This window comes from Xiphias gladius, chromosome 8, assembly GCF_016859285.1.
Source record: "Xiphias gladius isolate SHS-SW01 ecotype Sanya breed wild chromosome 8, ASM1685928v1, whole genome shotgun sequence".
Classification (NCBI taxonomy): Eukaryota; Metazoa; Chordata; class Actinopteri; order Istiophoriformes; family Xiphiidae; genus Xiphias; species Xiphias gladius.
Window position 1 is genome coordinate 1,679,067 of NC_053407.1, and position 27,896 is coordinate 1,706,962.

At 39.7% G+C, this 27,896-nt stretch overlaps 1 protein-coding gene across 1 annotated transcript; it reads right to left on the bottom strand.

Moving 5' to 3' along the window:
• Window positions 1–758: 758 nt before the first annotated feature.
• Window positions 759–27,896, bottom strand: LOC120793303 (paired box protein Pax-6-like). The gene is made up of 11 exons (XM_040133245.1): window positions 27,804–27,896; window positions 21,188–21,241; window positions 13,825–13,955; window positions 12,546–12,761; window positions 10,098–10,260; window positions 6,804–6,956; window positions 5,378–5,460; window positions 4,152–4,302; window positions 3,048–3,157; window positions 1,763–1,904; window positions 759–844 (listed from the first exon to the last, which is right to left on the bottom strand). Exons 1-11 carry the CDS (start codon window positions 27,814–27,816, stop codon window positions 759–761), a joined length of 1,302 nt encoding a protein of 433 aa, XP_039989179.1. The 5' UTR covers window positions 27,817–27,896.

Consider the following 27,896-nt stretch of genomic DNA (forward strand, 5'->3'; position numbering starts at 1 on the left):
GAGTCCATGCCAGTTAGCAGATCACATCCAGGTCAGGGTTTTTACAATACCAAACACATATCACCAGATTCCATACTCTGAAATTCTATACACATCCCAGCTTTTGGAATCTGCTGATGAAACAATTTCACAGCAGGCAATTAATTTCAAGTTTCATTAAGTTCTTCCCTTTACGTTTCAGTCAACATCTTTGTTTTTGCTACAAATACACCTACATGATATAAATTAGGAACTGAAAGTAGAGGTAATATACCTTCCCACAGAATGTCCAAATGGACACTTTGCAGTTTATTCCTGTCTGGAGTTTATTCTTACCAAAGGACGGTACACCTTCCTGAGCTTCCAGAGTACAGCTCAGGCCAGAGCTTTTCATTCTGGGCTAGTGCTAGATTGTCCTCACCAGCCAGACTTTGAATGACAGCAGATGGAGGTGATGCGGAGAGACAATTCCCCAAGACCTTTGATCCAGGTGTTGCTGAACTTCTGAAAGTTTACAGTTAAAATCCTTCAACTGTAAAAGTACTCAAACTCCTTCTGTCCTGCTTGTCTACAGAATGTGGTGTGAACGTTCTCATAAGGAGAGTCATTTTTTCATATTAATTTGCTGCAGTGCAGTCTGTTTTAGTCAGTGACCGGTCCTTTTTGACCTTGAAGCTGTAAAGTAGGTATAGAAAATGCTTGATGTCCCATACAGTCCTGTTGCTGCAGTCACTGCTGATGATCACTGCAGGCAAGAACGACTGCTGTCAGAAATGACATCACTGTAGGCGTGGCCAGTACTGTGACATGTCCGCTTCACTTCCGGGAACTTGGACTGGAACTGAGACACCAGGGGAAATCAAACCTGGTCAAAGGAGAGAAAAGAGGTTATTAGAGTACAGTTATAAGACAGACATCACAACATAATTTAAAGGTGTGTTTTGACTGAATGCAAAGCGTATTTTAGAGGCAACAAAGTTCCACATTACGTTAATGCAAATAGAAGAGTGGATTCAGGTCCAAACAGGGCATTTGAACTGATGAAACTGTGCAGATGTCATGGAAAGAGCTAAGAGGAAGCCTACAGTGTAGGTTTTTGAGGATGTAAGATGGGTTGCACCAACAATCAAAAATGAATGAATGAGAATTATTGGCCCAAGCTTATTTTTAAATCTAATTTTGTAAAAGTGGTCTGTTAGCATGTTTTTGTTTTAGTCTGACAGGCTCTGCTGCACCTTCCGCCATTACAAACTAATATGCTGCAGCTAAGCATTGTCCGAACCCACAGAACTTTATTGTAAACATGAGCAAAAATTCCAAAGTTTCCAAAAATTTCGGACACGACATGTTGCATTTAGGGGAAATGCATATAAAAGGTGCACAATAAATTTACAGTATTCCCATTTGATGGAATTGTGTAGAACATGGCACAAAACATGATAACTGTTAATGATAACCAAATCTTTGAAGAGTGACTGAAGTAAAATTTATTTTTGTATGCAGGTCAAGTGGGTCGACCTGTAAGTCTGAAAGTCTGAAAAAAAAAAAAATTGAATCACTCAAAGTAGCAGTTCAGAATGAATACCTGTTTAAGTCTTAGGAGTTTTAAGAGGGCCATGTTTTAAAGGCTACATCACTGATCATCAACATATTTGTGTTTAAGAAACTTGACACTTGCCCTGTCTCTTCTAGCTATGTATTAACACACAACCTGCTAGCACAAGCCGATGAGAGGAGAAGGTCTGTAGATTATCAAACAGTAGCCAGTTGGGTAACTTCCTACCTGTTGACGACGTTGCAGAGGATGTCATTGACTGGCTGTTGATGTGTGGCTGCATGTGTGGAGTAGTATAAGTCTCATAACTTCTTCCATTTACAGTGGGGCTGGTGGGCAGCATGCAGGAATAAGAGGTCTGGCTGGATGCCTGGAAACATAAATTCATTTAACCCATTATAACACCAGAATTTAACACCCCGATGAGCCATTCACCAGTGGGTAGGTGTCATACTAGATTAACAGCGCTGTTACAGCCACAGATATCAACTGTTGTAAAGTTGTGATCAATTAATTTTAATAACCAATTTTGCACAGCAAAGGTTACGGTCAACAAGCCATATTAGGGTGAAGAGGCATTATGATTCAAGAAAGACTCATGCTTAGCATTTTTTTTAACAACAGAATCAAGTGGCAAACACCACGTCAGTGCACAATTTAGCTTTAATTTGCAGAGTCTCTATCCCAGACTTCAACAGGTCCCAACATCTCTCTCCAAAGAGAAAGTGGATTTTTATTTTCCCACAAGACATTCAGCTCTCTTGGTAGTGAAACTCACACCATCAGCCATGCCGGTGGTCTCAGATCCATCCAGAATACCCACAACCGGAGATTAAATGTAGATTGTCTGGCTCCGTAAAGACTGTCTGGCTGATGATATACAATCCAGGAAGTCCAGTTTGAGACATACTGTACGTCAAAGAATTTCAAAACGTATCAGAAACCAAAACACTGCACAGTGGTTTATAATACTATGAGGAAGTATTTTACAACTCTGAAAAACTATCGTGGCCTAATTGTTTTATCCTCAATCATGACAATGCAGCATCACAAAGTAATCTACCAGGAATTTTTGCTTGGTTGTATTTGATTGGCCAAAGCAGTGCATTCCCACATAACATCACATTCTGTTGTGGCAAAAGTTGAGCCAGGCTCAACTTCTTTGTTGGTCAGTCCCGTGTTTTTTTTTGCTGGAGCCACTGTGTCTGGGCTGCCTGACTCATCCATACTGTCAGGAGTGGTGGGGACAAGCAAGGTACTAACACTGCCAGGGTTGGAGGTTCGTGCTGAGCCGTGCTCAGCCATGACAAACGTTCCCACACACATGTTCTAAGCAACTACAGTCAACACGTCAACTACTCACAGTTGACATGACATGTATATCAGCCAGCCCGGGGTGAAGTCAGATACTGATACACATGAAGGTGCCATCTCTACCTCTATGTGTTCCAGTGCTTGTATACACAGACTTTGGATTAATTGTGTGTTTTTCTGTGTTGTAAAATAATCTTACTTGCATCGGCAGGCTGGCAGCCATACTGAAGCTGGGCATGGCTGGTATGCTGTAGCCGTTGGACAGAACTGGATCTGGCCTTCCCAACATGGATCCGGATGAGAAGGACACTGGAGAGATAGGGAAAGTGAAATTGAAGACAACGAAGAAATTTGTACAATAACCAATAAGTAACTAATCCAATAATTCTAGGGTTAATGGTTCGATCCCCAGCTCCTCCTGCCCACGTGTCAAGGTATATTTGAGCAAGAAACCAGACCTCCAAAATGGTGCATAGGGAAAATAACAATAATCACTCGGACAAAAGTATCATTTGAAATGTTTTGATACAAGTGCTGATACAATACCTGTGTTTCAGTACTGATAACACAATGATATCTTATATACCGATGTTTTTCTACAAAGTCCTTTGTTTTTCATTGAACAAAAGAAGCCGAAGTTCTAAAATCTTAAATGTTGTCTAAATAGCTATACGAGAACTTTGTCTAAATAAAATACATTCTAAAACTGGCAAAATTACAATTTAAACCAGGAACCATGTGATCAGAGAATGAGCGCACAGGATTATGTATCTGACCAGACATTTGATGACTGTTTTTGGTAATTCACAGTTTCACGACACAGTTACACTACACGTGATCTGGACACATTCGATTGGTGCCAGAAAGGTATTAAACAAAATGGTTCAATATCCAGCTACTCACATTAGTCACAATAGGAATACAATGCAAACGACTCACCGCAGCCACTGCCAACAGGATACATTTTGACATTTCACAGTAGGAAAAGCACAGGGGTAAATAATAAAATGAATGATGGCGGAATTGTATTTAGCTGCTTGAATTCTGTTTCTGTCACACTCATTTTACTGGGTTTACTGGGACACTTGAACAGAACAGAACCATCATTTATGTTATTAGCATGAATGATGGCATTAGCATGTTATTATTTTCCTACTGTGATGAGTTAGAATGTGAAAAAGGCCTGTTGACGAATGCTAAACAATAAACTTTTGGTATACTAATCATTAAAGCAATATTAAATAGTTTTTATGCTTGTCACATGTGTAGCAAAAGTACTAGAATTTTATGTCCTCATCCATACCTGGTGTAGTAGGTTGTGGTAGAGGCTGGTAAACACTGGTGTTGAAGCTGCTGCTGATGGGGATGTGGTTGGAGGAGTTAGACACCTGACGACGTTGGTTTCTCAGCTTCTCCTCTCTTCTCCACTTTGCTCGTCTGTTGGAAAACCAAACCTATGCATGCCAGAATAGAAAAGAGAAAAAAAAAAACACACTGGTTGTTATAAGGTTAAAGGATAAGTTCACATTTTTTCAAGTCTATCTTAAAGCGCCACTGACATGTCCATATGTATACTGAGAAGCTACTGGTCACTGTTATTATTCTTCCTACCCACACTGGCTGTGAAAAATCCCTTTTTAAAGCATTTTCAGTGTAACTGGTGGGGACAAAGTCTGCAGTCTTCCATGTGAAAATACATTCTAATGTTCAGCTGAATTTTGTGCTAAAAAAGACTGCAACTTTGGAAGATATCCACTTGTCTTGTCTAACTCATATTAGCTTCTGCTGAACTTTTGAAGGTATTTTGGCACAGAGGGAATAACGAGGACTGTGGATTTGATCTAAATTAAAATCACTCTTAGAAAGATTCTCCTCATGGCCTTTGTGATGGACAGGAGGAACTGAGTTTGAGTTTGAGTTCATTAACATTCATGCTCAGAGTTGCCAACTGAATATAAACAGAATCTACATGAAAACAAATAGAAACATAACTATACATGATTGTACACCATAAAAATGTAAAACTACATATCTACATACACACATACCCATACATTCAGTACAACCCATACATTCAGTACAACCATACACTTATGTATATACATTCATTGCATATATTTAAAAAAAAAATAAAATATAAAAAACAAACACAGACAAACAAATAAAACAAAACAAATCCCAAAGACATCAACTATCCATCTTTTATCTGCTCTCGTCTGTGGGAGCAAGTCATGGAGTGGCTTTTGGGTTTGTGTCATCACTTTGACCAGCTGAATGGCTGCCTGTTCCCTCCTGCTCTGGAGAGATAGGAGTTGCAGTGGTGGGGTGTGGCCTCTGGAGATGATCCTGAGGGTCCTTTTTTGCAGCCTCTCCAGCAATGCAGCCTGGCTTTTATTACACCCCAACAAAAGCACCCAACACACTCTCTCTCTCACACACACACACACACACACACACACACACACACACACACACACACACACACACACACACACACACACACATGCGGACTGACTTGTAGGAACCTACCTGTATTCTTGCCTCTGGAAGGTCTATTTTGTTGGCAAGGCGTTCTCGGGCAAACACATCTGGATAGTGAGTCCTTTCGAATTCTGGAAGGAAAATACTTTGTGTCATTACATAATGATAAACATTAGGACAGTAAATAAAGAGTAACGATAACAGTGAAGCAATAATTTCTAATATGAGTGATTGTGCGTCAGCCTTTAACAGATGTTTCACTGAATAGGTTCTCACATTCAATATTCTCATTATTATTTCTGTCTGAAGAACAGCACAATAGTTGGGTGGGAAGGTCTAACTGTTTCTCATCCCAGATATATATTTAATATATGCCTTCCCTGTCAAGAGTACTTGTAGAAAGGGATCAAATTGTTATAAATTATGGCTTAATGTGTGGTTTACCATATGCAAAGGACTCACAATTCTGTGTCTCTTTCAGGGCTTTATTTTCCCATCATAATCAACTAGATAAAAGAAACAGAGAAGGCACTTTATCTTTAAGGATATTAGTGATCAGAAGAATAGTCCGCTAGTTCACTTTCTCGCAGAGTGTGAGATAACCCCCCCCCACCCACACACCCACCCTAATAATTTTTGTATAGTCCCTTAGATTTAATGACAAGATTTAATACTGAAAAAAAAAAAATCTACTGAGAATCAATTCAGCCCGGACCAGTCAGCATAGATGAATTGATGATGTGACTGCTGCTCTTTAATTTCCAGAACACTGTTAACCACTGGATGGTTTAGGAGAAATTTCTCATTTCCAGAGCAACAAGCCTGTTTTACAGTACATGCAATCATCAAGTGCAACGTAAATTACACGACAGTCGAACAATCATGGACACACTACAACATGACAGTTGACAGCAACGCACTTCAGCAAGACTGTAATAGTAGCATATGACAGACGGTTCTCCTCTTCACTTATACATCGACATGGAACATTCCTGATTGGATAAATTAAAAAATTGGCTAAGTTGTCATTGGCCTTTGCTTCTGATTATTAGTGTAGAAGAACATGATGCTTGCTATGGAAACATTTTAAAATGTATCCTTGAGTAAAACAATATTATGGATAAAATAAGGAATAGGCCATGCAGTTTGTTAAACCTGTTTCATTTTATATCCCTGTTGCCTATAGTCGAAATAGTTGTTAACAAGGTTAGAGAGATGAACGACCATGTCATCATGTAAACTTTCCCTAGTTGTCTCTATTAACATTGTGAATCGCGACTCAGTCGAGTCAAAGTGAATTTTCTCCTCACTTCAGTAACATTCAGAATACAGATGAAGCAAAAATACATTTACATAGAAAACAACAATGTATAGCTCATTAGTTTTACCCATGTATATAAAAGTATGTATGTGGGTATATGATGTGTAACGTGTATGTAGCTGTATGATGTACTGATGAACAACTAGCAGTTACCTTTCTCCAGTGCTTCTATCTGGTCCTGAGTGAAAGATGTTCTGTTTCTCTGGAGTTTTCGCTTCAGCTGAAGTCTCATCTGAGTCTCCTCTGAGTCTTCACTATTGGAACAAACTGATATGGTGCTCTCCCCTCCCTCGGCCTGTGGACACTCTGCATCAGGGAAGGGAGGGAGGACGGCAGGAAGAACGGAGCAGTAGTAGAAGTAGAAAAAAAGCAAGGAAGGAAGAAACAAACAACTAGGATTACGATGATTGCAGACCAGTTATGCTCAGATACGCAGTCAGCAGGGGTTGAAGACGTTTTGTTGCTGAAATGCTAATACATTCTTTTATAAGTCACTTATATTACTGCGGCTCTCTTTTTACAGAGCCTCCCTAAAAATTCTGCCAGAAAATTTGAGTTAATTGAGAATGCTGCAGCCAGAATCTTGAGAAAAGGAAATAAGGAGACCACGTCACCCCACTGCTTGTGACACTGCATTTGCTACCTGTATCTTTTAAAACTGATTTTAAAAAACTTTACATAATCTAGCACCTTCCTATATCAGTAACTGTCTTTCATTTCATTTTCCAACAAGAACTCTCAGATCCTCCACTGCCTTTCTTTTAGAAGTTCCTAGTGTTTCTTACATGAAATCTGGTGATGCTGCTTCCTGTTTTTATGGCTCTCACCTGTGGAATACCCACCCCTTGGATCTTTTTAAAAATAACTTTTAATCTGATTTTTAACTTGGGGTATTGCAATCTAAATTTTAATCATTGGTCTTTATATCATTTTTTTCCAGTTGGTTTAATTGGCATTGTCAAACATTTTAATCATTGTTATACTTTTTGTTTTATTGTACTTAATGCTTTTGCACTTTGGGCTGCATCTTTGCATTAAAGGTGCTACACCAATAAAATTATAATTGTTATTGTTATTGTTATTTAAAAATATGTTTAGATAAAAAGACTTTTAACTACACAACATTTCAGTCTCTTTTAGCTAACTTTTGACCACACAATATCTTATCAGCCTTGTTTTCAGCAGCAGCAGGAGCTAGTTTTTGTTGCCAAAGCTAATACAGCCACTGTCCACCACCTGCTCAGCACCAAAGAGCAGAAAGACACGTTTAGAGACCAGCTGCTGAAGATAGTGGAGCATTTAGCAGCTAAAGGTTCAGCTATTTTTCTCAAGAGGTGTTGGAGACCAAACCAGAGCTAAAGGCCGATTGTATGTTAGACTTACTGTCATTGGTGAACACAACACAAACAGGACATTACTTTGAGGTTTTTATCCTTTTAAGCTCATACATGTACTCAGTCTTTTCCATGCTGAGTCAAACAGGTACTGTATATTAGCAATAACAAATAAGGCATTGGCTGCAGTATACAGTAATTTACTAAAATCCATGGCCTTGATCAGACTATACAATATGTAATATTCAAATCCATGAAATTAAACCATGCATGTGAGTTAATGATGAGTGAAGGTACAGGGCACTTCAGAGTGGAGTTCTTCAACATGTGATCTCTGAGCAGACGAGAGCTTAACTCCAGCTCCCGGTGGAACCTATGTTATTTGTGGTGCTAGCCTAATTATTCATTATCCCCAGCAGACAGAGACTGCAAAACAGAATGAAGCCATTGCTCAGTGTCACAGTCAGTCAGGCAGAAAGAGACACAAATGAGAGCAGACGCCCCTCTACCTCCCCTATACGCACACACGCGCGCGCACACACACACACACACACACACACACACACGCACACGGACACAAAGGCACAAACATGCTGTAGACTGATGGGGAGGTAGCAGTGGTAGTATAGCATGACTTCGTTTCACTGTTGTAATCCCAGGGTGCTGGAGGAGGAGCAGCAGCTAACTCCATACAGCAAATGGGGCCCTCAGCCACACACACTGAAGGAAAAGGAAAGGATGCTTTTGGGTTAATTTTGCAAGCAAGCAATTTACTGTGGATGCTGCATTAAATTTAAAAAGACACAAGACACAATGACACTGAGCAGCCCAATGGGAAAAAAATCCGACTTGAATGTGAGATCTAGTCAACAAAAAATGTTTGAATCTTCACAAAAATCTGTCCACAAAATCTGGGGAAAACTGAATGAAAAATTTAGAAAAACACATTGAAAATGGTGGAAAATCTATAGTAAAAATAGGCAGAGCCAACAGCGTTAACTGAGCTGTTATAGTGCGACAAAGTACTTTCCCAACAGACCTGTCAGGACTCCTTCAGCTGTTTCATACTTGTACTTACTAGAAAACCTTTTTTTTTTTTTTTTGTCGGTGATCTCAAGATAAAGTCTTTTGGTACAAGCAGGTGGAGCCAAGAATAGTGACACTAGTACATGCTGTATGTGTAGAGGGCCACACAACATGAGGGCAGCCTTTCATTGGAATAAATGGGCACCGCTGAATAGGAAGTGGAACACGGTATCATTATCATAATAATGCATGGCCTACAAACAAATATGTGACCTGTGCTGCTCTTGAAATAATTTGTACAGAACTCAACAAGGAAAGTTGAGGACACATTATTGCGTCAAAGTGAATTGCTGTTTGCTGATTTTTTATTTTTATTTTTATTTTTTTTTGTTTTTTTTGTTTTCAACATCATGATCAAGAAAATAATATAAACCACAAAAGAGTTTAATAAAATAATCTTGATTTTAATTATCTTCTTTCAACTGCATCTTACGGTCTGCATCAGCATATGGAGTTGGCTCAGTTGTAATCTCATGATGTAAGTGTGGAAATTCCGCCATGTGAGTAGAATGGTGTGTGATGGTTACGACAGCGGAGCCTCTATCCAACTCCCAACTCCTCCTGCTGATAAAGACATTGAGTTGCAGCAGAAAGCACCAGAAAAAGCTATTGAGTGGACCATGAGTTAAGATTTTTTTTTTTGTCAAACCACGGTTATTGGTCCAGAATGAACTTTAAAACTCAACAAAACAATTATTTCCATGGGCTCCATCATTTTTTTAAAAGACAGTTTACCTAACAACTCCTAAAAGGACATTGTCTGCTGTTGCTGCTGAAGCTCTGCCCATTTCCATCTGCTGATTCTGTATTCCCCTTACTGAGAATGTATTCAACCTCAAACGGGTCTGCCCCTGTTTGCGCTGTCACATCCATGTATGCTTGGGTCAGAGATGCATGGTGTTTGCACTTATACTCAGTGTTAGAAAAATTGAGCCCTGAGAGTCTCAGCAGTGGTAGTCCCAGTGTTGTAGTAGGAGTAAAGTAGGAGCAACATTAGAGTTGGTAGAAGTATGAGTTTGTGTCTTACCAGTGGTACTGAGTGTAGTCCCAGCGTACCAGCCTGAGCGTCCTCCCCAGGTGGTTTGACCATTGATCATCTTGAGTTTGTCAAACATCCCTTCAGTCCCCACTGTACCCATTTGCTGTTTGTCACTGGCCAGGTTCCTGAGCACTCGATTTATTGATGAAACCTGGCGATAAACACAACATGATTACATAAGAGCATCTCTTTGGTTGGATATGAAAAGCATTGGTGGACAGAATCTAAGGAAGCAAACATCGTCAGAAACCAAACTAAAGCGTTTATGACCCAGTGTCAACCTTCAGCCAGCCTCATCATGTCCATTAAAAGAAACACTACATGGATTTAATGAGGTCTGCTACTTCCACTGGGTAATTTTAAAGGCTTTGTGAAGAAGCTACACCTGTCATGTTAGTGTGTCAGCCTTTTGATTTTACATGATATAATTCATTTTATATTGTACTATTAATCAGTACGATTCACAATGAGTTAACAGAATAGCTGCCCACAAATTGATTAAGACTTTTTAAACTCGGCTCATTTACTCTGTCTGCCTGGCTGGTGTTTTTTTTTAGTTTTTTTTTTACACATTTTAACTGAAAATTATGAAAACATTTTCAACCACCAAATTTCACTGGGATGGTAAACAAAATGGTGAAAGACAGAGATAGCAGCTTCCCAACAGTGCACATTAGTAAATTATCTCAACTACTGAACTGTAGAGTACCTTTACAAATAGTGTATAATGCATAACGTCGGGAGGCATGTTTGAGTTTCCTCTCTGTTTACTGTTCCGCTGCATCCCTGCTAGTAGCTAATCAGCTGGTCCAGCTAGCTTTTTGTCAGGTTTTATTCTTTCTTTCCTGATTTGGTCACATTCCTTTTGCATCCGCCAGGCCTTTGAATGACGAGGGTATCAGTGCTCTCTCTGAAATTACTCCAGTCACTACATGATAAACACTAGGTTACTAGGTGACTTAATAGCAAGGGTCTCAAACTACCAACCCGATGACCCTAACATGTGCACATTTATTGCTATATTCTGCTGTCATATTAACCTTTCTGCTTTTCAGAAAGGTTAATATGACTGTTTCTAGTCTTATCTGCAGCGAGGAAGGTGTTGTTCTCAAGAAAGCGATCTCAAGTGGCATTACTCCACTAAAATTCAGAACAGACTAGTACAAGGGAGATAGGGGGTGTGTTGCTCAGCTTGTATACCGCTGAAATATATTGTTGGACAAAAGAAAAAACAGAGTGTACCTGGAGTTGTTGCTTAACAGTATGAGCAGAAGCAAAAATGGAGGTTTCAAACATTTTGTACCATCATGGTTTTAAATAATCAGTGAGTAGTAAAGTGTCACATTACTGTAATTTATAAGGCAGTCATCTCAAAAGCAAGGGCTAAGCATTGCATTATGGGATATTTGGTAACGATAATGGCTGTGTCCAAAATCACTCCCTCCTTAATTCATTCATTACCCCCTATACAATTGACACTAAATAGTTTACTCAGTGGTGAACAGTAAATTGAGATTTCAGTCACTTACTAATAATCATTTGTGTCATCGCTGATGAGTCGTGCGAGGGTAAGAGCTTTGCATTGTAGGATTATTAGGAGAAAGTAATGCACATGCTATGGATGATCCTTTTTCATTCTATAATGGACTTTTTGAAGGCACTCCAACACTCCAATAAAAGGGTGGAAAGTGAATATAAAGCATGAGATAGAGAATAAGGAGTGATTTCATACACAGCCCCTATTTATGGTATTGCAAGGCATGCTGGGAAACGTATTATATAAACAATGTCAAAAAGCAAGATACTCTGTTTATCTCTTCTCAACATTTCTAAAGTTAGTTATTTTCTAAGGTGTCAAGCCTGTTCATATAGAACCATATACATTTTAATGGAATCACATTTCTTAGTTGTGCAAGCATAACAATTACACTTTGTGCTTTGGTACCAGCCATCAGTACTTTTTTTCTAGGTTTAAAGGTGTACTGTGCTACTTTTTACTTTCGTAACTCCATATGATTCATGAATTGAGCTAAGCTAGGTTAGGCTCACTGTTCCACATACAGAACTCTACACCCGTGTGCCGAGATATAACAATGGTATCAGGTGTTTGACTCTGGAAAAGTAGAAAACTGTAAAATAAAAAGGGATCAAGGGGTTCGGTACACACCAGTATTGAGTTTGGATATGCAATTAAAATAAGATCAATATTAAAGGTCTGTGCGTTTCTTAAGATTGCATGTATCTGATCAACTTGTTTTTGTGCCCCAAATCCCCACTCCCATGAACTATTAGTACCAAGCCCATCTGCAAAAAATGCTGATACAAAAACATCAACCATTATGTACAAGGATTGCCGATGAGTCTAGAGTTTTTGCTAGCTAGCTCTGCACAAACCTCTAATTGACATGAGTTGGCTGAAGAAAAGGAGGGTCTTACACTGGGTATATTGTCGTTGGTACAGACTCCTTCTGCCAGCAGTCGGTCTCTGATTTCCCAAGCGAAAATGGACGGACACTCTCTCTTGTATTGAGCGATCTTTCCCACCACCTCTGGAGTGGCTACCCTGGGTTTACTCCCTCCTATGGCCCGAGGACGGATGGAACCGGTCTCGTAATACCGGCCCAAGATCTTACTCACACAGCCGTTAGACACCTGGACCCCAAAACAGTACAATTTACACACATTATTTAGATGATCTAGGGAATGATCATGGCAGTGGTTAAAGGGGAACTCTACCAATTTACCACATCAAAGTCTGTTTACAGATGAAAGTCTATAAACAGACTTTCGCAGCTCCAGAGGGGGCCGTGCAAAAAATGATAAATTGCCTCAACTGATGTCACTTGAGTCAGCTTCGGTTGGGAATGAAGTCTACAACTTTGAAAATGGAAAAATCTGGTGGTGTGAAGTTAAAAAGAAGTGAGTTTGCCAGACCTCTCTCTCCTCATCTCTTTTTGAGGATATAAGACTTGAGGCTACATTAGCCAAATACTAGCATATAACACCCGAATCCCCCACCGAACGGTCGGCGGTTAGGTTGCATTGTGTGTAATGCAGGCATCAGGTTTTGACAAGGAAAATGAATGTGTGGAATAAATATGACAGTATTTCTGATTCTGCTGCATCAGTCTAGATACTTACTTTTAAACTGTCCATTTTGAGTCTTAAAATGTAAAAGGAGTGTAATGCTAAATCGGTGTTTAAATACTCTTTTAAAAGAAACTATTGGTGATTGTAGGAACTGGGAAATGAACAGTGGTCTCCAGTGTCAAAGTCGGATGCTTTGTTAAACCAGATCATCCACCCTGACTTCCTTGCTAACAAGGCACGGTAGCTCTACATCACCATCACCCCACCACCCTTGGTTCCTGACAGACAACAGTCATATTTCACACAGCCACCAGAGCTTGTCAGTTAAATGTTACATACATAGCTCATGTGTAAGCACTTGAGCAAATAACTGATGCCCTTGTTTTTCTTGGGAGGACAGCCTTGATTTACAGTGATATACAAAGTGCAACTAGACGCAGAATCCCTAACCCTTCAACCTAACCTTGTCCGGGGACAGTGTATTGTAACATTTCTACCGTGTATTGCTCTGCATGACATTTGATGCATAATAATGTACTTCTGTAACCAGCTCACCAGGTACATTATGTAGTACCACTATTAGTGTCAGTGCAGAGAAAATCAACCCTCAACATGATGAGTTTACCTGTAGTATTCTGGATATGTCACAGGGTCGAGCTCCACTGTGTGCCAGCTCCACTATCTTCTGCCTGGTAGAATCAGGTAAAGGTCTCCCATTCACAAACACACCTCCCAGCTGGTTAACTCCACTATGACCTACACACACACACACACACACACACACACACACACACACACACACACACACACACACACACACACACACACACAAAGAAAATAAAAAAAGGTTTTCAGGAATTAGTTTACTGAGCTCTATTTTTCTCGACAATGATTTAAAAAAAAAAAAAAACAACTCAATTTAAAGCAGAAGAACTGGTGGTAATGAATAGGGAAGTCTAACTACAATGAACTGAATAGCCACACTGATGAGGCACATGCATGAAAAGAGGAAAGAGTACGGGGGGGACACAGGTTAGAGTGGATGAAGAGAAAAAAGCATTTAAGCCTCTCTTAAGTCATAAACATATTGTTTCTCGTGTGTTTTTATGGAAGATGTCTCCATTTTTACAGTACCTGCTGATTTGAGCATTTTAATATGTTATAATCTGAATCTCTTAGACGTCAAAAACATGATAATCCATTGAATTTTACTGGAAATTCCTAAACGATGTTAACTGCTGCTTTGATGCTATTGGCCCACCCACTGACCCAAAGTTTCTGGCAACACTGGGAGCTACAACTGTGTTAAATTTTATCTTTGACTGAGATAAAGAAATCTTATTTACACTCAGACAGCTAACCATCTACTATTCTAGTATTAAATACACAGTACAGTATATATTCATATATGGTATACTATTTTTCTTAAAACAGATGGTTAATTAATAATGAATATCAAATTTAACATAATGGATACAGACCGAAACAAAAAAAGTTTTTACTGTAATATAAATTAAGTAACAGTTTATCTCACCTCCTTTAAAATTGTATTTTTAAAATAATTATCAGAATGTTATCAATTTAGCTTTAATTCTAGTGTCCTTCAGATTATTATGCTTACACATACCTCACACGCTCTGACAAGCCGGAGACGAAGTGTGACCTGAGAGACCTATCTTAGGGCCAATAATTCCCAGAACTCATAAATCTCAGATTTAAACGATCATCTCAGATAATCTCATTCTGTCATCTGCACTTTTGACAGTCGGGCAAGCAAAGAGCAAACTGTTCAATTTAAACACTTCAGCCAAATTCCAGCTTCAAGAAGGGGGGGGGGGGGTAAACACTGTGAGTATAAATGCTCAAGCTGCAGACAGCCGCTTCTGTGGGTTTTTATGTGAAGTTCAAAATGCTCTGTCTGCTGATCAACATGTTGCAGGTCTGACATGTTTCTCTCAGCAGCAGCAGACATCAGATTGTTCTGTGACACTGTGCAGGTTAAGTAGGGATTTAAACTGAATCAATTGTCTATTGTCTGTTAATGGTTCTGTGGGGGAAAGCATATTGCAGATTTATAAACCTCTCAAAGGGACATTAATAAATCATACAACCAGCCAGCCCACGTATACACACACACACACACACACACACACACACACACACACACACACACACACACACACACACACACACACACACACACACACACACACACTCACGGACACACAAAGTGTAAGTATAGAAGTAGGGCTTCTGTAAATCAAAAAAAGTTTCACCACAGACACTCCATTCAGTCATCAGAGGAATGACCACCACAAATATGATTAAGAACAATGTATTACTGTTTTTTTTTCCCCACTAAAGTATAATATGTAAGCAGGGTGGGAAACACACCACAAAAACTTCCATTTTATCAAGTAATTTCTGTAAATCCCTGAGTCCTGTAACCTTTTTTTTTTTTTTTTTTTTACAAAAAGTGAAACAATATTTCATGTTCCTGTTTGAAATAGACATCATCTTATTGAGGATGCAATGAGAAGGAGATATTTGCAATGCATGCAGCAGTGCAAACAGGAGTGTGGGCGTCATGTTGAAATTACTGGTCCCTCCCAAAGGCCTTTAGAAAAATCACGTATAAATGAAATTTTTTGGACATGTGTGATGTGCAGTTAACTGTTAAAAGATGTTGTTGGACCAGTATTTTCCCTGACAGCCATTGAGCAGCAGCTCAGGTTGATTTGATTTTCCAACATCATTAATGAGTGGTCAACTTTGCTAAGTCACGTGTCTCGAAGTGATCATTAGTTTTAGTGCACGCCTCCCCACAAGAGGAGGAGTGTGTTTCTTTGAGACTGTCCTCACAAGAAAATTGACGGCATCAGTCATTTATTCAAATACCTAAATATGACCCCTGTTTATGTTTGCCTTAAATCAACAAAGTGTGTGATCTGGACACAGAAATGAAAAGGTAATAGATTTGTAGGTCTTTATAATTGCTAATCCGTTCTTTAATTAATCATTCATGAAATGATTAGTTGTTCAATTAAAAAAGAAGACAGACCTACACTGGGTCTGCTTGTTCATTCATTTAGATGCATATAGAGGACAGAGGGTAGAGGCAAAGGGAGATTCGTTTTGACCCCCACCCCCCTCATCCTTTGGAGTAGAGCTACTCCACTGGAAAAACAGATGGATTACCTGGATCAGAGAGGGTTTACCTTCCAATACACATGACACTGCCATGGCTTTGAACTTCTCTTCTGTTTAATTGAATTATAGGAATAGTCGGGGCCCCTGTAGAAGCTGCTCTTAACTTTGAGTGTGACGTTGGATTATTTCAGCCTCTAACTCTCCGTCATGCTGTCTCACATCGTGTTCACTTTGTGTTGTGGGGTCGATCATTTCGCAGCAGAAATGTTAATCACTGTGTCATTTCCCAGAGGAACACACCCGGGCTTTTCTCTGCTGACACACAATTAATAGACAGACATATGGAGTCAATTTGGCTGTGATCCCTCTGTGACACACACTCGCACACAGCAGGCGGGCCCCGGGGAGCAGCTCAGCAGCTTTCACTTTAAATCAGCTCATTCACACTGAGCCTGACTTCAATTAATTTTTCACTTAAACAATGTACTGTTATTATCAACAAAGTCGTCCATATTGAACAACAGAATACGTTGTTTGTCAGTGCACTCCAGAGCGAAACATTGAAGTCTTTTCTGAACTGATGCCCCATCAGCAGAATAACCTCAGGTATCAGTTCCTTTTAAAACTGTTACGACACATCACAGTTAAAAAATTAATCTGTTCTATTATGTCACAACGCTTTGGTTAACATTTGGTCAGGTTTAGACGCAAAAACAACTTGGTTTGGTTTAGAGAAACATTGTGGATTGGGTAAAACTGATCATTTAGGTTAGTGGAGATTCGTTGAAGTTGAAGATGGAAAGACATGGCTGTACAGATTACACATGCATTCATCATCTGCATTCATTCATTCATTCAACTTAATGTGAAGAATTTTGCTGACAAAGAACTCATGGAGATTCCAGACATTTGAAAGCCAACAGAGATTCCAATATGTCTGCACTACACAACACACTGATCGGTCTATGTTGCAACCTATGCCACATTGACATATGACTTCTAACCCATTTATCTTAGAGGATAAGTCTCTGTAAGTTGAATGAATCTGAAATTGCTGTAAAGATATGGGAACAACATACACCTGTGTTTTCAGCTTGTTTTCGTAGAGATCTCCACCCACGGCAAACAACAAAACTGGTGATCACAGCCAACATGAGTTAAGCAGGAGGACCGACGGTCTGGTTCATCTGCTGTACTAGGCTATAAAACTAACCATTTTAGAAGTACGGTGGCACTTACCACAATCCACTTAACATCTCTACAGGACCCCCCTGAGAGAAAGACTTGAGTCATGTATGACATCATCATGGCATCACATCACTAAAGGAACACTAGAAAAAGACATAGGCTGTCTGCGAATACCAGACCAAAACCACCCACAGCATCCACTGAGAAGAGGTATCAGGTCAGCGACCAGGAGTCAGTAGGTGGCCAGAGAAAGATCAAGGAGGACATTTACATATGACCCCAGAGACCATCTTTGAACAGAGACAACGCTTACCATCTCTCCCGATATGGGATCACCTGCTATCACTTGACTGATGTTCCATTCTAAGGTCACGTGATAATTGAGCCAGATCCATTTGCCAACAAGGACCCTACAATGTGGATGAAAGCTCAGAAAATATTATTTTTTTTAAATTCTTTTCCAGATTTATACATTCTAGTCAAGTATTTTTTAAATGTTCTGTGTTTGGTTGTTAAAACACTACTGTTTAGACAGAATTTAGGCCATAATGGGGAGGAATGGACAGCTGAGTAAAGTCTGCAAGGCGGCTTGTCATTTCATACCAAGTGGGGAAACCTTTCCTTGGTTGTGTTTCAATCTCTGTAAGGTGGATAATTCCAAATGTAAATGTAATGTATTTTACATTTGGAAACAGCTAACACTGACAGTAGTATTTTCCTGTTTGCATAAAGGTCTAAGCGCTGGCAGGGCGCTGGGGACACTTCATCCTAGCACTTCATCAAGAAAGTGCTGCGCGTGGGTTATGACAACAATATCTCAAAAACCACCACCACTGTTTTATGACAGACTGGCATCGCCCCTTTGCTTTTTATAACTATTTGTTTTTAAGTTTATAAGTTCAGAGATTTTTAACAGAAGCACAAAAAAGGCAGGGCACGCTGAAAAAAGAGGCTGTCTCCTCATTGGGAAGAATTTAAAAGAGAGGCTGGCGCTCTGAAAGAAACACTATTTGGACACATGCTAAGCTACTCTGATGGCTCAGAAATTCAATTCTAATGTATTTTACAGCAACACCTAAACATATTGGTATAATTCAAGTTCATACAACACACTCCACTCTGCTACTCTTGTTACACTGCACTCATGCCAGCTAGACTCTGGCTATCTTAAACATGCATACTGTACACACACAGACACACACAGACACACACACACACACACACACACACACACATGCACAGACTCACACATATCAGAAGAACGTTAGATGCTGAACAAAATGCCGGCATTCATGGAGCACACTGTTAACTGACTGAATCCACTTTCATTTCAATCAATTCCTAATGTAACCAGTGGTTCATTCACTAATGATCTGTTCACCTTCAGTTACTCCTCAACACCCTGCAGCTGCTCCATTTTCACTATTTGGAATTAGACATGATTAAAGTGAAGGTTATGTGATAACACCCAGTCTGACCTTTAACTCAATGCTACTGTCCAACAGAAACCTGGCTAAAATTTCGGTTGTGCAGCATTATCGAGTAACATCCAGGGTGAGGGGGATGCAAGGGGTAGAAGCAGTGGGGTGTGGGATTGATACTTGTCAGAGGAGAGATGCCGGACAAGGAGATGAGAGGAGACACAGAGAGAAGTAATCCACACACCTTCACTGCAGACGGCATGGACCTCTTGTCCCGCAGTAAGCAAAAAGAAATCAGGTGGGTCAGTCCCACCCAAAAGGTTTTAAACAACCCAACATCGTGACTTCATAATTTACAATGATATTTAAAGATCCAATCGGTAACTTTGCTGTCTAAATGTAAGGTGCATTCACATGACTGAAGAGTTTGAGTTATTGAAGGAAGATCTGAATTTTAGACGTTGCTCGACAGATCAGAATTCAAATTGTGGCTCTATTTTACACCAACCATTAAAGTTTATTACAACTTGGGTCTTATTTTTGTAGTTTTGTCCATCATTTCTATCAGTAATGTGGTATTCACCGAAAGCATTGCTGAGATCTGGCAACATGACGACATCACTGTGACAAAGTCCATTACAAACAAGTCAAGAAACAAAAGCAGTCAGACGTTTCTTGCCCCGTCAGACTTCTTTTTCCTGATGTTGCCACATTCCCAAAATGGTGAGTACAATGTTATTAATTCTGATTAAACACAGAACTACCAAAATAAAAGTCATTGCACACCTGATCCAAACCCAAATTCTGATTTGACAATGCAAAAAAATTCAGGTTCACACAGTTTGGCCTGGTAATGAGAGGATGGTGAGTTTGGACGACTGGCAGTGTGTTTGAGATAATAACTTTTTTATTTCTTCACAGGGACACTACATCTCACATTTGCATGTAAGTGAAAAGAGAGTTTTTCCTGTACCTTTGCTTTTATCTGGCAGCTTTTATTGTTACCGTTACCTCAGCCTGTGCTGATGACACAGATTATTCGTAAAATCATATCATGATTACACAGAGACCGATTTCATCGGTCAAACATTTTTGACAGCAAACTTCAGAAAAAGCAACACAACTCTCACTAACACAACTCTTTCTTGGCACAAAATAACATCTTTGGTGCACAGAACAGAAACACAAATCTCAAAACTTTATTTCGATTGGCTGCAAACACCCAAGTTAAACCTGCAATAACTCACTTGAGGGCAGTGGAAACAAACTGTGAACACAACACTTACATATCACCACCTTTAAAGTTCATGTGAGCAAACACATGAACTTGTGAGCAAACAGATGTCTATTTACACATCCAGCTGTTACAGTGCAACATGATCAATTATTAAGAATTGTGTTTCTGTCGACCTGGTGATTGTAAGTCCAGTACTCACTCTCTTTTAGCTCTGTTTTTGGTCTCTACCAACTCCAGAAGGAAATATCTGGCTCTTTAGCTGCTGAATGCTCCACCATGTGCTGTTTGGTACTGAGCTGCCTGCTGCTGCTGAGATGCTAAACAGAGAGCTGAAACTCAATAGCTACATAAAGCCGAGGGTTGCTGTAGATTCAGGTGATAATTGATAGTAATAATTAAAAGTCTGTTTAACTACGTGTGAAGTCCCTTCCCATTGTAGCATTGGTTTCACATTGTTGTTTCAAATTTAAATAATATTTAATAAATTGTTATCATGTAAAATATCAAATTATAGCTGGTTTAAGACCCAAGATGGAATATACCAGAATTGTTCTTTGCTGTCGACAGATATCTTACAGGTCCAGTAAACATTACAAAATGAATTAACAGGAATTCAGATGTGGCTAAATCATAGTCAGTAATGAAACATAATAATAGCAGGTCCCAGGTTTGAATGTTGGTAGTGGAGCTATGTTTAAAAATTCAGCCTGACAGGTACTGGTTACCAAATTTAGGAAGTTTTTTTTGTTGTGGTTTGATTTTTTGATTTGAGCTGAGCCTCTAGCAGTAGTTCTCAGTTGGAATAATTTATATGGGATGGTATATGAATAGAGTTTGTCTAAAAAACATTGTTTTGTCATACATCTTTTTGTTGACCAAGTTTTTGATGAGAGGTATGACATACAATTAATGAACGCACCTATGGCTACAGATACAGCAACATCAAATGCATAAATGATAACAACAACAAATACTTCTGAGATATAACTCACTGTTTTGCATCATGGAAGCCACACCAGTCTCCCAGCTTGTTTGACTTCTGTAATCTGTACAAACAGAGATAGTAAATATTTTACTACATTTTTAATGTACAGTACATGCATAGACAATACACCACACACATCTCAACCTGGACACTGAACCAGAGTAAAGGAAGAGAAAATATCCTCCTGGATCTCCACAGGTCAAGTATCTGATCAACTTTCCTACAGCAGTGACAAAAAGTAACACAAAAAAACAAAACAAAACTCGAGAACACCAATTCTTTACTTTTTAAAATCTGTTTGTAAGAATTTAGAGGAAACTGTGAAACTTTTTTTATCAGGGAAAAACACGTCGAGGTGAAAAACAGCCGAGACACTGTCTGGACAGAATGGCTGAATGCCAAACCATCCTGTGATTGGTTCATATGCTAATGTATGCTAATGTCCATAAAGTTATGAGCACAGACTTGGAGTCCAGCTCTCACACTCAGCTCCAGTGTCAGCTCCAGAATCTGAAAAGCAGGGCAGCCTTGCTCTCTTATTTCATAACCTAACTTAACATCTGACGTTTTTTGATACTTTCTCTTGAAGACATTATGAACTGTCGCTGAAAGACAAGTCAGAGCTGAGGCTGTCAGCTTCTTGCAGAAGAGATGCACTCATCGGTTTTTTCTCCTGTGTGTGTGTGTGTGTGTGTGTGTGTGTCTCTGTTGGTTTAGCTGAGCTGCATGTATGCTGAATCTATACTGGCGTTTCAACACTGTATAAGAATAAATGTGATGGCAGAGCTTCTCGATAGCAACTCACCCACTGCTGATGAACTGAAACTCACCTGTGATCATCAACAGTGAGCTAAAAAGACATTGTGGGGTTTGAGGGACAGCTGTTGTACGATCAAAGATCAGTGGGTGTATGTTTATAGTAGGAATAGAAACTACTCACTAGTAGTAATTAGGAGGGAGAAATTATTTTTTTCTCCCTCCTAATTATCTATTTTAGACGATTGTTGGGAGGTAAGTCAGAGCAAAGTTTATTTTACGAGATATAATTCAGGATCATTCAGAGAAGCTGGTTTTTCCTGAGAAGTCGTACAGGTGTGAAAGACGTACACCAGCAGGAGCCACACTGAGGCCTGTAGAATACAGCCAAACTGAACTGACATCTTCATATCCAGCTACAGACAGATTGTCTCACACTTATCCATGGAGCAATCAAAGATCATGGAGAGAATGAACTGCTGCCAGTAACATTTTATGACAGATATTCTCATTGCTGCAAAGAAGACCCCAGGCAGTTTCCCAGGCAGTTTACAGAGTGGAAATTGTGTAGACCCAAAATTAAGTGTTCAAAATTAAATAAATAGATAAATGTATTAAAAAACATACACAAAACAGCCTATATAATGTGACCATGACATTGTTAATTATGACGTAATGTTATTCCATCCTGCTTCCTTTCACAATAACAAAGTTTACTGTAGGTTATGCCTGTCTTCTCATCAGACCAAAGCAACAGCCAGTCACATAACTGGCTCTGCCCTGTTTGTCTTGATTGATAGATCAGTACTTTACTTTGGGATTAGTGGGTTTATCATTGAAAAAAAAATGTCAAATATAAATAGGCTTTGGAACAAGAATATTTTGAAATAAAAAACTATTAGCATTATGTAAACATGTACGACAATAATCTGAAGCAAATGAATCGGGATGAAATAACATTTCAGGATAATGAGCAGATGTAAAAAAAAAAAGAAAAAAAATGGATAGTTTCACAATTTCATGGTTATCTTTGGCCAAATATTTTGTCAATATTTCTTCATATGGCTAGTTATTTAATGTCATCCTATTATGTATTTAATTCTGAACAATTTGGGTGCCTATAAAATTTGCACAAACTTATCAGACATTACAGTATGGATGATGTAAAAAAAAATCAACCCTGAGTTACTACTACATGGAATAGTATTTGTAGAACTGAATAATAGTCATTTCGTCACGAGGATGCGGAATTACTATGTTTAGTGAAATTTCTAAATGATTTTAAGTTTGTAGATAATAAAGTAACTGTGGGTGTCCTGGTGGAACAGTGGTTATTAAGGTGTGAGTGCAAAGTCCCAGGTTGTTTCCTGTCTCTACTACATGTTTCCTTTCTCTACTACATACCCTCAAAAAATGATAATAGTACAGACCTAGGAGATAGTTATTAATAAAACATTCATATCCATTATGTCCTCCATTTTCAGCACAACAGTGCAGTTCTGGAGGGATGATTAGGCAAGGAAGACGACCAGTTTAACTATCTGTTGACATTAATGCACGCAGAAAGCACATGACATCCATTTTACCTCACCCCAGTTCTCAAAACCAAAGCCTTTTGAGGTTAGCTTTAAAAAAAAAAAAAAAGCTAACCAATAAAGGCTTCAAAGCAGCTCCTTCTCTGAAGCTCTTGTCATTAACAACCTGCATAATGAACATGAAGCAGCTCCACACAGGAACAAACACACACACAGGCCGGCTATAGGCACCTTGTCCCCGCTATAACTAAGCACCGTTCTCCCTGTGAAAGGAGACAAAGAGCCGGGGGAGCGGAGCCGCAGCTCTGCTCGGAAAATACCCGCCAGGCTTTGTGTGTCGACGGGATTTTGGTGTCGTTGCCTCGTTAGCCGCGGCTCGTTAAAAAACCCGCGACACAAAACCGCGGCGGGGAGCCCAATTTGACCAGTAAAACTGACATAAAGGAGTTCTGTTGAACACCCTGATGACAATATAAAAGTTTCATTCAGCCACAACCAGCGCGCTGATATGAGGAGAAAAGAGCCGAGAGAGACACGGGGCTGCTGCCGAACACTGGAGGATACTGCTGCTGATTTACCCTACTTTGAAAGCCCTGAGGCTGTTCCACTTAACGTTAATAATAATAATAATAATAATAATAATAATAATAATAATAATAATGAAAATAATAATAATAATAATAATAATAATAATAATAATAATGAAGTGTTGATTGTAATAATCGCATTCCAAAATGACAAGACACTGACAGTTCAAGATGTGAGATGCATCAGTAGAGGGATGTCTAAGGATGAGTAAATATTTAGGCCCTAACGGAAATCTGGAAAATGCAGCAGTGTCACTAACTGTGTCAGTAGTCAGTAAAACTTCCCGGAACACGATTTCCTACGCTCTCTCTACAAGTTACACGATGTGTTGGGCAACTGTAAGCCGCGCGCCTTCCCCCCGGGGTCCGCGGCTCTTAGACGGCAAAGCTGCGGCACTTTCAGCTGGAAATTTACAAAGAAGTAAAGTTCCACGATTTGCCTTCCTGGGATGATTAAATCCGCACTGAATTAAACACAAAAGTCCCAGCTGTTTTCTTTTTTTATATTGATAAGCTTCATCGATTGTATATTGTTTCATTTTGGTATATCTGTTTACATGGTGCTTTTCTTAGGATGCCGTGTCCTGTGTGTGTTTGCGCTACGGACTCACCAAAGCAACTTCCTGGCAACGTTTGTTGCAAAAGATGGCGAAGACGCCAGAGAAACAACTTTTTACATCAAAAGGGAAGCGAAATCAGCTGAGTCTGAACCCTTAGTAGGTCCCAGTCGAGCTTCGAATGTTGATCCGGGATCAAGGCGTTTGATCAGCTGCTGTACTTGAGTGTATTTAGGCGGGTCTGTCTCCTGCACTTTTGGCCAGGACGCTGAACACTTTCAGGAACTCGAAGTGAGATGAAGCGGTGATATTTAGGCCGTTTTAAAGGACGTTCATAGTGACATGCTTCAAAGTAGCAGCCGAAGGACACGGCAGATCACATACAGGCTACAGTAATTATGGGTTTGACTTCATTTAGCATTTTAGGTGAGACAACAGATGCACTTTGAAATTCAGAAAGCGAGCCGACAGTTGTGGTTTCTGGATAAGATCGGTATCTGCTTTAAAGTCAGAAATACCAATGTGGCTCAGGTGCGCGCGCAAATACGGAGGCGTTCGTGCAAGTGTAGTGAAGGTGGGGTCTCCATCAGAACATATGGGAGCAGCCGGCTCCACTCCCTCTGACACACACACACACACACACACACACACACACACACACACACACACACACACACAAACAATGAAATGTTCCAAATTCACATGTTGGAGGAATTCATTCCGACCTGATTAATCATGCGATTAATTGGCTCCGATTTAATTAAGACGTTAATTAACATCCGACTTAGATCATCAATTAAGACGAACTTTATCTCTTGTAAATGCTGGTTCTGGATTAAAAAAAAAACACTCTAAACAGCTTGTATTAGATTATATTCACAGCAGACGCATCTTCACATTTATAGGATAACCGCATTTTCTCTGATGAGGGAATTTTGCATTTGATTCCAAAGCATGCAGGACCTTCAAATGACGTTTTCTGATTTGAGTGTCTTTTCACTGAGAGTTGCCATTTTAACATGGTGCAGGCCGTTCAAGCGCTCCCCCTTTTTTTTTTAGTCCAGGCCTCGATACAGAACAAGTCAAATAAATCTTGGAAGGCCTTCACTGGACAACCCTGATCATATATAGGTTTAAATAAAGCGGTGAGGGCAAATGACTCGATCTATAAACACAGAGCTTCGTTATTTCTGCTTAAATATCAGTTAAGGAAACAAATATTCTGGACATTTAGCTGACAATAATAAAATGATGAAGGCCTTTACAGGTTATAAATTATGGCTTTAACTGAAATAGCTGTAGTTTGACTCTAATATTCGGGTCAAATAGAGCCGTTTCAGCAATGGAAACCCTCAGCTACATTTTCCTCAGAAATAACCATTAACCTTTTTTTTTTTTGGTTTGTTTGTTTTTTTTTTGTAAACTTCAGTACAAAGATACTGTCTGATCCAGAATATTTGGAAAAAAGATTCAGACTTTAGAGAGAACTTTATGATCATTTGTAGGACTCCGACGCCGACATTATTCTCATGGCTTTGTAAAATGTGAATTTTGTCATGTAAATGTGTGAATGTGTTGTTTCATAGTTTACAATGAACGAGCTCGGAAAGGTGAGAAATAATCTCAGGGTGGATGACAAAGACCGTAAAGTTAGATACGTATAAATGAAACCTGGGCTAAAGTTGGAGCTCGATAGGGTCAAATAAAATCTCCAGTCTCGTAGTAATCCGAAAACTTTTTTGTCAGATGGCTCAAAATAACCCCCGGACTCAAAGGACCTTGAAGCAGAAGCAATACTCGCTGTATTTATTATTTACTGTAAGTATCCGGGGGGGGGGGTCGCGATGGCCATTCTAAATAAATGTGGATTTACAATGGCGCACGTGCAAACGCACGCGCCTGCCTCGACACCGCATTTCCTCTGCTCTCTGAACTGGGGAACCTGGAAAATCTTGCGGAACAGTGTCCCTTTCCCTCTGGCAGCGTCATAATCCAGCAGAGAACCTGCTCTGAGTTGACGATGAGTCCACATCACCCAGCGCGGAGCGGGCGGGCGGCAGCACCACGCGCTCGCGGCGCGAGCTCTGCTTTGGGGTTTGTTGTTGTTTTTGTTGTTGCTGCTGCTGCTGCTTTGTTTGCTTATTTTGTTTTTCACCGTTTGTCCTAAATTGCGTTTCTGGTCACCGCTGTTGTCCCAGGAACCGGTGGAACGTAGCTAAACCGAAAGTCCGGCCTTGGGGACATACGGAGGACGGTGTAGTTCATACACAAACGAATGTCTTTGGCCGCCAGTCTGTCCATGCTGTATCTTTAGAAACTGAAGTTGTGAATACAACAGAACAGTATATTTCTGTATTAAGAATACATATTAACAACAATCGTAATTTTAACGGTTGGCTGCCAATTTTATGGAAAGCGGATTGGAAAAAGCATGTTGGAGCATTTTATTTATTTATGTCCTGAGTGTATGCGGTCGCGTACTTATACCTTTTTTTCTTAACGTGGGCCCTGTGAGTCAGGCGAACGTCAGCATAACTTCTGAAACTAAACTTGAGCATGGGCTGATTTTACATTTTGATAGGAAATGCCAGATTTTGGATAATTTATACAATAATACAGCTGTTAGACGTGATTCTGTTTCCACCGTTCAAGGACATTCCATTGAAATAAATTCAAATAAGTCCAAAAGTCTCTCTACGTCTATCCGAGCGGTTGCTCCATTAAAACATCTCTGCCTGCAGAGCTACAGGAAGTGATCGAAAACTGTCTCTCTCCCTCCTCATTCCTTTTTTGGCACTTTGTCCCTCAAATCTCTCATCTGTCCCCTATTTCCTCCTCTTTTCTTCTCGTTCCTCCATTCTTAAAGCTGCTAACTTGTTCAGTTGTTTCCAATTTTTTATTTCTAAACTGTTCTTTCATTCTTTTTCTTTTTTCACTCTTTTTCTTTCACTATCCTTCCTTTCTAAATATCAGACTATAAACATTTTTGTCTTCACTGTTTTTCTAAGCCAGGTTCCACATTTCCGGCTAGTCTTCATTCTGCCCCTATCTACTAAACAAACTAACTTTTTAACTCCATGATCAGACTGATGGAGGGAGAGATGACGAGAGAGAAAGAGGGAGGGAGAGAGAGAGAGAGAGAGAGAGAGAGCGAGAGGGAGAGAGAGAGAAAGAGAGAGCAAGCTTACCTTTCTGTGGCATGCTGCAGAGAAGTAAAGTTTTGGTGCGTTTAGTTTTCCAACAGCTCCTTTCTTCTATTCTTTCCTCCAATTAGTTTCTCC

Excerpts from the sequence above, each read along its gene's own strand:
- LOC120793303 (XM_040133245.1), bottom strand. Across the intron at positions 6,957-10,097 it reads GACTACACTCAGTACCACTG|AGTGTCCACAGGCCGAGGGA; the intron begins GTAAGACACAAA and ends TCCCTGATGCAG. Across the intron at positions 845-1,762 it reads CTCTGCAACGTCGTCAACAG|GTTTGATTTCCCCTGGTGTC; the intron begins GTAGGAAGTTAC and ends TCCTTTGACCAG.